General features: G+C 41.2%; 1 protein-coding gene across 2 annotated transcripts in view; it reads right to left on the reverse strand.

Annotated features, from left to right (window-relative positions):
• Positions 1-1426: 1426 nt before the first annotated feature.
• The window catches only part of LOC132384563 (E3 ubiquitin-protein ligase TRIM21-like), a 32372-nt gene continuing 18825 nt past the window's right edge, over positions 1427-14973 (reverse strand). Inside the window, exons 3-7 of one of the 2 annotated variants that reach the window (XM_059955751.1) lie at positions 13142-13237; positions 11964-12197; positions 10444-10466; positions 10301-10357; positions 1427-1699 (exon numbers count right to left, since the gene is read on the reverse strand). In XM_059955751.1, the coding sequence (XP_059811734.1) occupies positions 1678-1699; positions 10301-10357; positions 10444-10466; positions 11964-12197; positions 13142-13237 (432 nt within the window). In that variant the 3' untranslated portion in view covers positions 1427-1677. Of the gene's footprint in view, positions 1700-10300; positions 10358-10443; positions 10467-11963; positions 12255-13141; positions 13238-14973 lie in introns of both variants that reach the window. The other variant, XM_059955750.1, reaches the window with a different exon arrangement.

Here is a 14973-nt window from a genome sequence, read left to right on the forward strand (position 1 = left end):
ATTTTCTAAACAGGAAGAAAATTCAAAAATCTGAGGTACAAAGGGGCTTGGGAGGCTTCATGCAGATTCCCTAAGGCTAACTTGCAGGTTGAGTAAGGAAGACAAAAGCAAGGATGCAATGCTGTGGCTTTAAAAGGTATTGGTCAGACCTCACAGAGTATTGTGAGCAATTTTTGGCCCCTTATCTAAGGAAAGGTGTGCTGTATTGGAGAGGGTCCAGGGGAGATTCACGAGAATGATTCCAGAAATGAAAGGGTTAACGTATGAACAGCGTTTGATAGCTCTGGGCCTGTACTCATTGGAAATTAGAAGAATGTTGGGTGGGGGGGGGGATGGAATCTCACTGAAACATATCAAATATTGAAAGGCGTAGAGAGGAGTGTGGATGTGGAGAGGATGTTTCCAATAGTGGGTGAGTCTGGGATTAGAGGACACAGCCTCAGAATAGAGGGTGTAGTTTTAGCATGGAGATGAGGAGGAATTTATTTAGCCAGAGTGTGGTGAATCTGTAGAATTTGTTGCCACAGGTAGCTGTGGAGCCAAGTCATTGAGTATATTTAAGGAAGAGGTTGATAGGTTCTTTAAGGGTGTCAGGGAGAAGGCCGAAAAATGGGGTTGAGAGGGATAGTAAATCAGCAGAGCAGAATCAATGGGCTGAATAGCTTAGTTCTTCTCCTCTGTCTTATGGCCTGTCCATTTCCCACCACAGATGTCTGAACCACTAAATTCCTCCTGTAGTTTGTTTTTGACTTTGACCTTGGATGCTGTGGGGCTTCACTCACTTCAGGATGGAGAGCTGTGAGAGTTGAATGAAGTGTTCATTTCCTACAGTGTTTGTTTCACATGTCAGCATTCCATCTTTTCCATTTTGTTTTGGAAAGCTCTGCATCTACAGGAGACCATGTTCTGAGCACAAACAGTTTCAATGTTTGGATCTGGAATTTTTACCTTCAGTAGAAGAAATAGTTCTGGTTTTATTTTAGATTGCTGACAATCATTAAACTTTTATTTAAATAATGTTGCCAGTACAAAATGTCAGAGTAACAAATCCAAGTGCAGAACAACTAAACAGTGAAGCTCAAAACACAGAGAAACCTTTGCCATAAAAACACAGACACACACACACACACACACACACACACACACACTTACCTCACGTACATTGACAGGCACGCACACGCATACATACTTTCACAGGAACATACACATATTAATGGTTAGTCTATTGAGTAAAACAACATTAATGAGTTAGTTTTATATTAACGTCTCACTGCAATTAAATCAAATGCAATACTAAGGGTAACAAGCCAATAAAGGTTTTGTGATTAACACACTAGTAATGGACATTTTGTTTGTCCTTTCATTGGAACTTTAGAAAAAAATTTTAAAGCACATAGCGGGGCCTTCCTAACAGGAGCTACTGGAGTTGATTGTACTTTGTGAGAAATAGTGTTTTGGATAAAATATTTATACCGAACAGTATGGTAGGTACTTAGAATGTGCATTTGATTTTTTATGATATCCAGCTCATGTGTTGGTGTTGGGGGGGGGGGGTTGCTGGTTGTGGTATAATGATGGACACTGAATTGCAAGTTGATGCTTGGTGGTTTCTTCATACCACGACTCTATATGATGTTGCTCGAGTTGTTGAAGGTGAGGAGGCCCCGGCGTGCAGTTTCAACATTCAAAATCAGAAAAACTACAGAAAAGGAGAGCACAGAACAAACACAGTGAAAAGAAAAAAAATGGCTCTTTTACTGAATTAAAATTTAGGAGCTTAAACCATAAGATATTGGAGCAGAATTAGGCCATTTGGCCCATCGAGTCCACCATTTCATCATGGTTGATCCATTTCCCTCTCAACTCCAATGGAGTCTTCTCTCCATAACCTTTCACACCCTGATTTATCAAAAATGTAGCAACCTCCTGTTGGAAACCACTGTCTTTAAAATAATACTTTTAATAAGATTCAGACCTTTTAACAAACTCATATAATTTTCACAGTACACTCAGTGTCAGAAAGCAGAACAGCAGCTAAACTAATGGTTTATCACCTTTCTCATTTTTTATTTGCTAAGTATTAGCACATTACCCACATGGTGTAATTACAAAGTATTTTAATTACGTATCCTATTAAATAGTTTGTTCCTATCTAAGGAATTTCTTATTTTATCTATAAAAGTAATGGATCTTTATTCTCTTGTTTGGTTCAGTTCATTCCCCGCTTAGCTTTGTTTCTCAGCTCTTTATTTAGTTTGTTTAGTATTTGTATGTTTCATTCCTCCAGTCCTTAATTGTTCAAGAATAAATATCTTCAGTACATTGTTTAAAGGGAATCTAAGAGTGAGCGGAGTTTTGCATTTTAATTGTGGCAGATTTTTCATGGTTGTACAACCTGTGTGGGACTGGTGTCAATTATCAGAAACCCAGAGTCTGATATTATAATCACAAAGTGGTTGTATAAGTTGTTGGACAAAAGGCTGACAAAATTTTAATTAGAAACGTAGAAACATAGAAAACTGACAGCACAACACAGACTCTTTGGCCCACAATGCTGTGCTGAACATGTCCCTACCTTGGAAATTACCTAGGGTTACCCATAGACCTCTATTTTTCTAAGCTCCATGTACCTAACCAGGAGTCCCTTAAAAGACTCTATCATATCTGCCTCCACCACAGTCGACGGCAGCTCATTCCACACACTGACTACACTCTGCGTAAAAAACTTACCCCTGACATCCCCTCTGTACCTTCTTCCAAGCACCTTAAAACTGTGCCCTCTTGTGTTAGCCATTTCAGCCCCGGGAAAAAGCTTCTGACTATCCAAACGATCAATGCCTCTCATCATCTTATATATCTCTTTCAGGTCACCTCTCATCCTCCATCGCTCCAAGGAGAAAAGGCCAAGTTCACTCAACCTATTCTCATAAGGCATGCTCCCCAAACCAGGCAACATCCTTGTAAATCTCCTCTGCACCCTTTCTATAGTTTCCACATCCTTCCTGCAGTGAGGTGACCAGAACTGAGCACAGTACTCCAAGCGGGGTCTGACCAGGGTCCTATATAGCTGCAACATTACCTCTCGGCTCCTAAACTCAATCCTACAGTTGATGGTGGCCAATACACCATACACCTTCTTAACCACAGAGTCAATCTGCATAGCAGCTTTGAGTGTCCTATGGACTTGGACCCCAAGATCCCTCTGATCCTCCACACTGCTAAGAGTCTTACCATTAATACCATATTCTGACATGATATTTGACCTACCAAAATGAACCACCTCAGGCTTATCTGGGTTGAACTCCATCTGCCACTTCTCAGCCCAGTTTTGCATCCTATCAATGCCCCACTGTAACCTTTGACAGCCCTCCACACTATCCACAACACCCCCAACCTTTGTGTCATCAGCTAATTTACTAATCCCTTCCTCTACTTCCTCATACTGGTCATTTATAAAAATCACGAAGAGAAGGAGTCCCAGAACAGATCCCTGAGGCACACCACTGGTCACTGGCCTCCATGCAGAATATGACCCATCTACAACCACTCTTTGCCTTCTGTAGCTAAGCCAGTTCTGGATCCACAAAGCAACGTTCCCTTGGATCCCATGCCTCCTTACTTTCTCAATAAGCTCCTGGTGAGTAGGTTCTGGTCAAAAAAGATGCATAAGGGCCCCCCTGGAAGCTCAGTGGGAAGGACTTACCAAATACTGTTAATGACTAACTCAGCTGTTAAGGTAGAAATGGATACATGGCAGTCACTGCAAGCAAGCTAAAGTGACTCCAGATTAAGGCAAATACTGTGGGAACAGTTCAAGGTCGAGTATACTTATTGGACATTTTTCGTGTTTGCTTAAAATTGATTACTCTCTAACATAGATACTTTAATTTTCTTTCTCCTCTGAATTTTTATATATGATTCTGTTAGGGTCCCTTATAGAATCAGAAGCGGGGGGGACTGTCGGAAACCACTATTTTTAGAAAATAATGTTTTCTTAAAATAATACAGATCTTATAAAAAGTATCTACTTTTCACAGTACATTCACTGGCAGAAAGCACTGTAGCAGCTAAAGTAACAATTTATTTCCTTTTTTAATTTTCACTGGCTAAGTATTAGCACATTACCCACGTGATGTAATTGGTTTCAATTATGTGGCCTATTAACTAGTTTATTCCTATCTAAGGAATTTTCCTTTTTCATTATAAAAGCTATGGATTTTTCAGAGGTGCCATCTTTATTCTTTTGTCTTCACCATTCATTTATCTCTCAGCATCATTTTTCAGCTCCTTATTTAGTTTAATTAGTATTCATATGTTTGTACTTTAAAATAAAATGTAATACTGGAATTAAGAATACTCGCCATTCCTGACTTCTGGAAGAACTCAAGAACCAGAAAATAAACAGAGATCCAATACTCCACTTTAAATAAACCAATGACCCGGCCTCCAGATCTGCCTATGGTAACAAATTCCACAGTTCCATCACTCACTGGCTAAAGAAATTCTTCCTCTGCTCCATTCTAAATGGATGCCCCTCTGGTCCTAGGCTCCCTCACTACAGGAAACATCTTCTCCATATTCACTCTATCGAGGCCTTTCAATATTCAATAGGTTTCAGTGAGATCCCCCCCCCACAACTCACACTTCTGAATTCCAGTGAGTACAGGCCCTGAGACTTCAACTGCTCCTCATAAACCCTTCAATCCTAGAATCATTTCCGTGAACCTCCTTTGAACCCTCTCAAATATCAGCACATCCTGAGATAAGGGGCCCAAAACTGCTCACAATATTCCAAGTGAGGCCTCACCAGTGGCTTATAAAGCCTCAACATTATATCCTTGTTTTTATGCTCTAGACCTCTTGAAATGAATGCTAACAAGTCCTTTTGCACTTCAGATTTTTGAATACTCTTCCCGTTTATAAAATAGTCTACGCTTTTATTCCTTCCACCAAAGTGCATGACCATAAACTTCCCAACATTATATTCCATCTGCCACTTCTTTGCCCATTCTTCCAATCTGTCTGTTTTCTGCAGCTTCCCTGGTTCCTCAACACTACCTGTCCCTCCATCTATCTTCATATCATCTCTAAACATGGCCACAAAGCCATCAATTCCATCATCCAAATCACTGATATACAGTGTAAAAAGAATTGTTCCTAGTCACTGGCAACCCATCAGAAAAGGCTAATAACGCTTGGAAGATGATTACAATGCCTCCACAGTCTTCAGTTACCTCCTTCCCTCTGGTACAGGTGATTTATCTACCTTCAGATCTTTTGGCTTCCCAAGCACCACATCCTCAGTAAAATCAACTGCACTCACTTCTGCCCTCTGACACTATCAAACACCTGGTACACTGCTGGTGTCGTCCACAGTGAATACTAATACAAAATACTTATTCAGATCCTCCCCATTAGTACCCCACCAGGATCATTTTCCAAAATCTACTCTCACCTCTTTTACTTTTCACATATTTAGAAAAAAACGCTTGGTATGCTCTTTGATATTATTGGCTAGATTAACTTCATATTTAATCTTTTCAGTTCTTATGGCTTTTTTAAGTTGTCTTCTGTTGGCTTTTAAAAGTTTTTAAATTCTCTAACTTCCCACTGATATTTGCTCTATTATATGCCCTCTTCTGCTTTTATGGTGGCTTTGACTTCCCTTGTCAGCCACGATTGTGTCATTCTGCCTTTAGAATACTTCTTCCTTGGGATGTATCTATTCTGTGCCTTCCAAATTGCTCCCAGAAACTTCAGCCATTGCTACTCTGCCATCATCCCTGCTAGGGACCCCATTTAAACAACTATGACCAGCTTCTCTCTCATGCCTCTGTAATTCCCTTCACTCCACTGTAATACTGGTACTTCTGACTTTAGCTTCTCCCTCTCAAATTGCAGAGTGAATCTATCATATTATGCTCACTGTCTCCTGAGGGTTCCTTTACTTTAAGCTCCCTAATCAAATCTGGTTCACTGCACAACACCCAATCCAGAATAGCTGATCCCCTGGTGGGCTCAACCACAAGCTGCTCTAAAAAGCCACCTCAGAAGCATTCTACAAATTCTCTCTTTTGGGATCCAAATTCAGCACCAAACTAATTTTCCCAATCTACCTGCATATTGAAATCCCCAATGACTATTGTAACATTGTCCTTTTAGCATGTATTTTCTGTCTCCCATTGTAATTGTAGGCCACATCCTTACTACTGTTTACAACTCCCATCAGGGTCTTTTCACCCTTGCAGTTCTTTAGCTCTATCCACAATGATTCAACGCCTTCTGACCCTATGTCACCTCTTACTAAGGATTTGATTTCATTTTTTTACCAACAGAGCAATGCTGCCCCCTCTGCTTACCCATCTGTCCTTTTGATACAATGTGTATCCTTGAACATTAAGCTCCCAGCTGTAATCTTCTTACAGCCATGTTTCAGTGATGCCCACAATATTATACCTGCCAATCTTTAACTGTACTACAAGATCATCTACCTTATTTTGTATACTGTGTGCATTCAGATGTAATGCCTTCAGTCCTGTACTTGTCACCCATTTTGATTTTGTAATCATTTTACACTGCAATCCATCCCATTGACTGCTTGATGAAGTGGAGAAATTTAATCATGTAGGACTCAACTGATGATTATTGCAAATCACCAAAAAAAGCTAGATATATTGCACCTTTACAATAAAAACAAACTTCTCAAATTCAATCTTATTTCAGATTCCATATTCACCAAGTTCTACCCTACTTTACTAAGTTGCTTTCCTGATATGATTAATAAAATCTATATTCTTATCATTTTATTCCCATACCTTTCATTATGTTTTGTAAAATTCATTCTTCCTTTGTTATGTGCCTTGTCCTATGATATGGGTAATCATGGTCTTTGACCATGATTGTTTTTGGCAAATTTTTCTAGAGAAATGGTTTGCCATTGCTGCCTTCTGGGCAGTGTCTTTACGGAATGGGTAACCCCAGCTATTATCAATGCTCCTCAGAGATTGTCTGCCTGGTGTCAGTGGTCACATAACCAGGACTTGTGGTATGCAGCAGCTGCTCGTACGACCATCCACCACCCGCTCCCATGGCTTCACATGACCCTGATTGGAGCCTAAGCAAGTACTATACCTTGCCCAAAGATGACCTGCAGGCTAGCGGAGGGAAGAAGCACCTTATTTGGCAGAGATGTATCTCCACCCCGCCACCCAAAAGCTATTTTTGTAAAATAGCTTTGCCAAAAGTGATAGAATCAGCAGGTGGGAAGTGTGAGAAAGCCAGAGGGAGAGGGAATTGTCACTGTTTTGCAGTCAGATCAATTGGATACTCTTACTGATGTGTTATCAGCTGATTTTGAAATTATTCTCCCACACCCAAATCCAAAACAGTGATCCCCACTCCTGACATCCATTAAATTTCCAAGATTTCTTTCTTCATGCTAATTAGCTTTCAGTTAAAAATGCTGCCCTGTTGCTGGGTACGTCCAGCAACGTATTCAGTCCAACCAGGACTCACCACCACCTCTATCTGAAACTTCCACCAGCGCTACAATCTTGAAAAAACTTGGCATCTCTTTGATTCTGGCCTGGATTTCTTTGGCCCTATCACTGCTGGTTGTGCTTTTTTCTGCCTTGGTGCTAAACTCTTGAACTCCTCTGCCAACTCTCTCTCAGAACATATGAACCAGGAAGGGATATTTATCCCCACACATCTGATTCTAAATTCCAGAATGATTTGTTGCCTAACTCTATATAGTGATCCTTGTTCCATTACTCCAGTATTCCTTGGGTTAACAGTTCCAAACATGTACCACTCTTGATCTGTGAAAGTAAAGGGCATCTAAAAAAACAACTGGCCCCAGTTTTCATACTTCTTAGTCTTGATTTTCCAAGCACTCAGAAATAGTTTCTCTGTCCCTGAACACTATCAGTTCCTCTTAAAACCTAGAACATTTCAAAGCTCCTTTAATCTTCTAACTTATGGTGAAACAATTATGCTTTTATAATTTGTTCCTTGTAATTTATTTCAACAAAAGTCCAAGCATTAATCTCTAGTGCTTTTAAAGCCGATTTATCTTTCTTGTGGTATGTTGTCCTGAACTGTATCCAATGCCCCTTGTATGATCCATAAAGCTGAAAATCTTGAGCAACGCACACAAATTGCTGGTGGAACTCAGCAAGTTCCTTACAGTTGTCATAGCTGGGAGTAATGGGGACAAGCTCCCACTATCTATTAAATGCTCCCAATGGCGTGCATCTCAAATAGCCTCTGACAACCAAGTCCAGCTCCGAGCCTTCCGAGCAGAAAGGGGAAAGATGGGTTACTGGCACCTTAAAACAAGTCACTTGGGGCAGATGGGGCTCATCAGCTGTGGTTGCCTGCTCACTTAGGAGAAGGAAAACTCTGATCTCAAGCTTCCACTGTCTTGTGGCTATACCCACTCATGGGGAAGGCTTCAGGGGTAAATCCTGAGGAAAAATCCAGAGCTGGAGTCCCTAAAGCAGTCCTACGGGACAGGAACTCCTGTGAGCTGCTGGTGCCAAACTGTATTGGTCTCTACTATTCCTTTGGATTCATCAGCTGTGTGGGGAGGGGCAGCCTGTTATTTGGACAACAACTTGCTCTCCATTACGTACTGCCCAGGCTTGCATATTGAGACAGCTGGGATGCAACATCCAGGGTCGAGCCCGACTGATGGAGGGCCTCATTAGGCAGGTCCTATGGAGGGTAATGAACAGTTGATGCTTTGGAATGAGACCCTTCATCAGGACTCGAAAGGTAGGGGGCTGAAGGCAGAATAAGAGAATGGGCAGGGGTTCTCTGGCTCAGCCTAAAATGTCGACTGTCTACTTTTCTCCTGATATGCTGAGTCTCTCCAGCACTTTGTGTGTGATAATTTAGCCAAGACTTTGTACATAATTTCAATCCCTTTGTAAACCATTCCTTTGGGTATTAATCTATTAATCCATTGTTTTTATTGATTATTATTTACCTCAGTTGATTAAACTTTAAGAATCTCTGTGTCTAAATTATAAAATCTTTTTTGACCGCCATTGCTTTTAGTTTATTTATTTAGCGATATAACTCAGAGTTGGCCTTTCCCGCCCTTAGAGCCATGTCGCCCCAGCAACTCCTGACAACCCCAATTAATCCTAACCTAATCAAAGGGCAATTTACAATGACCAATTAACCTACTAAATGGCACATCTTTGGACAGTTGAATGAAACTGGAGAAAACTAACGCATTCCACAGGGAAGAAGTACAGAGACTACTTACAGAACAGCATCGGAATTGAACTCTGAACTCTGGAATGCATCAAGCTGCAATAGCTATGCTACCATGACCTTAACAAAAGGTTAAGTGTTCTATTGTTTCCAAATCCAGAGTGGATTACCTACATTGGTTACATATAAATCCATCAGCTTGCTATCTGTAATTTAAAGATCTTTACTCTGTTTCCAGTGTCTCCCATCAGCAAATTGGATGTGTGACCATCTCTCTCCTGTCCCATGTAAACGTTTGTTTAATTCACTACACTCAAATTGCCCTTTTCACAAAGCTACTCTTTAAAAATTAACCCTTGGGTTTCTTCGGTGGGGAAAATCACAGCTTTGTGTGACAAAGAGTAACTACAGTTCACCTTCAGTTCTCCCCCTTTTAAGTTATAGAGTCTGAGCCATAGAGCCATACAGCATAGGAAAAGGCCCTTCATCCCATTGTGTCAATACTGACCATCAAGTAGCTAACTATTCTCATCCCATTTACTGACACTTTGTAGACTTCTGTGTATTGGCAATTCAAGTGCTCATCTTGATACATTTATAAACATTACAAGGTTGTCTGTCTCCACCACTCTCTCAGGCTATGTAATCCAGATTTCAACCATCCTCTAGGCAAAAATAGCCCTTCCTCAGATCTCCACTACCCACATTGCTTTTCACCTTAAATGTATGCCCTGCATGTTTCTGGTCAATGGTAACCTCCGTCATGGTCTTGGTGGGAAAAATCAAGAAAAGACAACTCAGTTGTGTCTCGTTGCAGACATTTCCTGGCACTTGCGTGATGAATCATGGGCCACTTGCAATGTCAGTCCATCTGGGTTAGGCCTGGGCACTTACTGGTTCACAATGCTTGGAACAGAAAAGTCCTGTCAGACTGTAGACTCACTGTCTGAAAACTGTTGGTGTGGAGGTGCAAGGATAGGGTAGCCGAGTCACAATAACAGCAACACAACTGTTTTCTTTCTTCACTGGCATTAAAGAAAATTTCATTGAGTTGTATATCATTAAGAAGTTGTACCTGGTATCATCTATGTTTACACACTCTTCTGGGGGATCAGAAGTTGGCATTCTAACTCTGGAAAATGGATTGAAAGTTAAAGATTAGCTTGCCAGCTGAGGTAAGTTCAAATTATTGGATATCCAGTTTTAAAATGGAGTTACCTTTCTTGCATTGCTTTTAGCTTCTGAAAAGAGAAAAGCACACAATGTTATTAGGTTCATCATTGCAAAAGACGTGGGTTAGGTATCTGGAGCTCACACATTTCCCTTGGCCAAACATAGTTCCAGTTTCCTTTTGTTTTAGTATTGTTATTAGATCACATCCTCTGCCTGTGAATTTGTTCAGTGACAGAGCAGAAAGTTCGATTGACTGTCACTGAGAAAGCTTTAAAAAATAAATTTGTTTCTGGTGGGCAGAGATTTAATGTATTGTCTTGGAACATGTCCTACAATCCATCTAATGTTAGCATCCAGCACTCTCAGATGTGGTGACACCTATGGAGAAGATGCAAAGTAAATCTTCCTCCATGTCATCTCATCAGTCATTTTTAAGTAAGAAGTGGCACAGATTGAATTCATAGTAAAGCTCCTTTGGGACTGTTTCATTAAACACCCACCTGTGTAAACCTACTGAACATTGTCCCATCCAGACCTCTCAAGTTAGAAGCAGATTGAGGTGCCTCTTCACTTTGCTCTCAAAATAAATATGTGAGACCAGTGCACTATCAGCTTTCTTTGTGACTCCTCTGCATGAGATTGTCTTATGTTGTAGATGGAAAGCCACAAACGAGGTGCATAATACTGGCAGTGGACTTTATCTCATAAACCTCCACTGAAGTGATGCCCTTTGTGTGTTGTTGGTGAAAATAAAGTAGGATGCTTCCCTTCAACATCTCCAGGATCATCTGATGGTGTGTGTATGGTCAAAGTTACTTAATGGTATGAGGTGAAAGGTGAAATTCAGAACTGATTAACTATCTGACTAACGTTGGATTCCTAGCAGAAAGGTGATGGAATTCATGGTGCAGATGTTGTGCCTTGGCAGACTGGAACTGGAGGCATACCGGATGTGCTAGGGTCATGAAACATTGACGTCAGGATCGTAACAGACCACCGCTGGAAGCACATCAGGTTGGTGCAGGGATAAGAGTAGATACCCATTGGGATGATAGACTGGTGATGGAATTGGACAGATTACGATAGACAGGTACAAAGGCTGCTGGAGCTGGGAGCATGGCAGGCTGAGGCCATACATTGTGATTGCCATAAAGTTCAACTGGTCTCGGCATGTTATGTATTTTAGGTACTTGCAGTCCACCACTCCTATATCCTCCTACAGCTGGCTGCCATTAGGCAGATAGCCTTCTCCTTCTCCCCAATTTTGCTAGGGCTAATTGCTTCAGTGCTCTGACATGTGAGTTGTAAATACATTCAGTGGCCACTTTATTAGGTACAGGAGGTATCTAATAAAGTGGCCACAGAGTGTATGTTTCGTCCTCACCCCACTCTTCCAATTACCTCTGTGGAAATACTGTAAATCAACTTTCATGTCATGAAATTTGTTCTTTTTGTCAGCAGAATAGTGCAAGACATAAAAATTACTGTAAGTTACAACAAATAAATAATGTAAAAAAGGAGTAGTGAGGTAGTGTTCATTCATGGGTTCATGTAAAATACTCAACCATTAGGGATAGTAGGGCGTCTTCCAGAATAAGGTTCTTGGTGGCTGCTTGAATGGTTTCTGATAATGAAGTAAATTCAAGGGCCAACTGCACGACGATATCTTCCAGCACGGTGAAGTGTTGCCAAGCATCACTGAGAAGTTCCTCCATCATGTTCTCATTTTCCATTTTCAGGAACACACGAAGGCGCATAAAGATCTCCCCAACACGTTGTTCTGCCATTGATACTTCATCCTGGAGTAAGTGACCACATGGAGTTGAAGTAACAGTGGGGAGGAAGAGGAGGCAGGTCTGTGAGTAGATGAGGAAGGATTGTAGCAGACGGCAAGGATAAGAGAAAACATCACAGCTTCTGATGGGGTAAGGTTGGTGGCTAACTGTTTAGGGTCAGGTCTCCAAGTCAACTGCCTTAAAAAGATGAAAAGATTTTAATGTGGCACATTGATGGAGAGACCTTTGAACTCTTACCCTAGCCTGTGTGTAGGCTGCAGCCAGTCCAACCTTGACCAATCAGAAAGTGGATGAGATCTTCATTACTCATTGGACAATTCTCAAACAGCCTTTGCCCCCATGTCTGATATTTTTTATAACACTTCTCCCACTGATTCTCCTCCTCCACAATTCCCATCTGTCTTGCCCACCTCCCTTTCTTTATTCCATACTTTACATTCCTCTCCTATCAGATTCCATCATCTTTAGCCTTTTGTCACTTCCACCTACCATCTCCCAGCTTTTGACATTATTCCAACTCTTCCCTTTCCCATTTGCCAATCTCCCCCAACCTAAATCCACCTATTATCACTAATCAGTTCTTGCTCCATCGCCTCCTTCCACCCTTTTATAATACCTATGTCCCTCCCCTTCTTTGTTTTAGTCCAGATGAAGTGTCTCAACCCATAATGTCAACTGTCCATTTCCCTCTACAGATGCTGGCTGACAAGCTGAGTTCCTCCAGCATTTTGTGCCTTGCTCCTGGATCTAGCATTTACAGCCTCTTGCATCTACAGACTATTGGTCTTAGATTCTCATTATGATTGATATTATATCTGAAACTCAAACTTTGACCCCTCCCCCCCCCCCCCCCCCCCGGCAGAGCATCCTAGCAGTCCATTGACATAACTGACATACACCCTACTAGCTTCTTGGGCTGGATAACATCACATTCAATACTCACGTACCAGATACAAAGTCATATTCTTCTTGATATTGGATCTTATTACTTGAGGATGAACATTCTCATTTTTCATTGATTCCAGAGCTGTGGCCAGTTCATTCTAAAAGGAAATGCTGCACATCTTAGTAAGATGTTAACAATGAGTAATCACCAGAACACAAATGAATTGTAAGGAGAAAAGACTTGGAAATCCCCATATTTTGTTGCATAGAATTACAAAGACCACAGCATATGAGCCAGGCAACTGGTCCATGCCAGTTCACCCTTCATATAGACTGGAGATACCAACATAGGAGTCCACAGACCCCTTACTTAATGGTATTAAGTTCAAGGCATATAAAAGGTAAGGAACCCTGATCTAGCCCTTTGAGCCACACCACTCAGCAACCCCTGACAAACCTGATTTAACCCTAATCTAATCATGGGAGTATTTACAATGACCAATTAACCTACTTGCAACACCTTTGGACTGCAGGAGGAAACCAGAACACCCAGAGAAAGCCCATGCATTCCACGGGGAAGACTCCTTGCAGATGACGTTAGAATTGAACTCCAAACTCCAACACCCTGAGTTGCAATAGTGTCATGCTACCATAGCACCCATGTTGGGATCCACATTCTAACCACTCCATTGGTAAAGAAGTTTTTCTCTGATTTCTTACAGGATATACACTGTATATGTTGGTAGTCTAGAAGATAAAAATATCTCTTCCAGGGCCCAAACAATTTCTTCCCTTGCTTTCAACAATGTCCTAGAATACACTAGATCAGGCCCCAGGGATTTGTCCACTCTTATGCACCTCAAGAAAAGACCTTCTATTTTCTAATGTTGATAAGCTTTAGGATATTACTGTCCCTTCCCTGAATTCTGTATCTTCCATGTTCTTCTCCACAGTAAATACAGATGAAAAGAATTTATTTAAGACCTTGCCCATCTCCTGTGGTTCCACACATAGACAACACATTGATACTTACCTGCCAGAGAGATCTATCATCCCATTTTGCCCTCCTTAATTATACATACACCCCTTATTCTCTTCAAGGCACTTGCTTGCCACAGCTGCTTATTTCTGACATATGCCTCCTTCTTTTTCCTGACCAGCCTCTCAATATCCTTCATCAGCCAGGTTTTTCTAATCTTGGCAACCTTGCCTTTCAAAGTAACAGAAACATGTCAGCCCTGAACTCTATCTCATTATTAAAAGCCTCCCACTTGTCAGATGCTCCTTTATCAGCAAATAGCTTCTCCCAATCATTCTTTACAAGTTCCTGTCTATTATCTTCAGATTTAGCCTTCCCTAATTTAAGGTATTAACTCTGGACCAATCCTATCTTTTCCATAACTATTTAAAAACCAATAGACTTGTGGTTACTGATCCTAGAGTACTCCCTCATTAACACTTCAGCCATTTGCCTGGCCTCATTATCCAATAGAAGGCTATGGGTCAACTATTGTTAAATGGGACTAGCTTGGATGGAGCATCTTGGTTGTCCTGGACCATTTAGACTGAAGGACCTGTTACCATTCTTTGTGACTCTACCCATGACTCTAAAGTCAAGTGTTACTTATTACTTGAGAAAACTATTCTGGAGACACTTAACAAATTCTATCCCATCTTTCAGCACTGTGTCAGCCCCAGACAATTTTAGGGAAGTGTATATCACTGACAATTACAGCCCTAGTACTCCTGCATATTCGCTGCTCTAATTCCTGCTGACTACTTATGGGCCCACAGGACAATCCCATCAAAGTGATCACCCCTTCTAAGTTCAACCCATACGTCTTCAGTGGATGTGGCTCCACTGCTGCAATGATCTCTCTGACTAAAAATGCAA

The sequence above is a fragment of the Hypanus sabinus genome, chromosome X1 (genome assembly GCF_030144855.1).
Source record: "Hypanus sabinus isolate sHypSab1 chromosome X1, sHypSab1.hap1, whole genome shotgun sequence".
Lineage (NCBI taxonomy): Eukaryota > Metazoa > Chordata > Chondrichthyes > Myliobatiformes > Dasyatidae > Hypanus > Hypanus sabinus.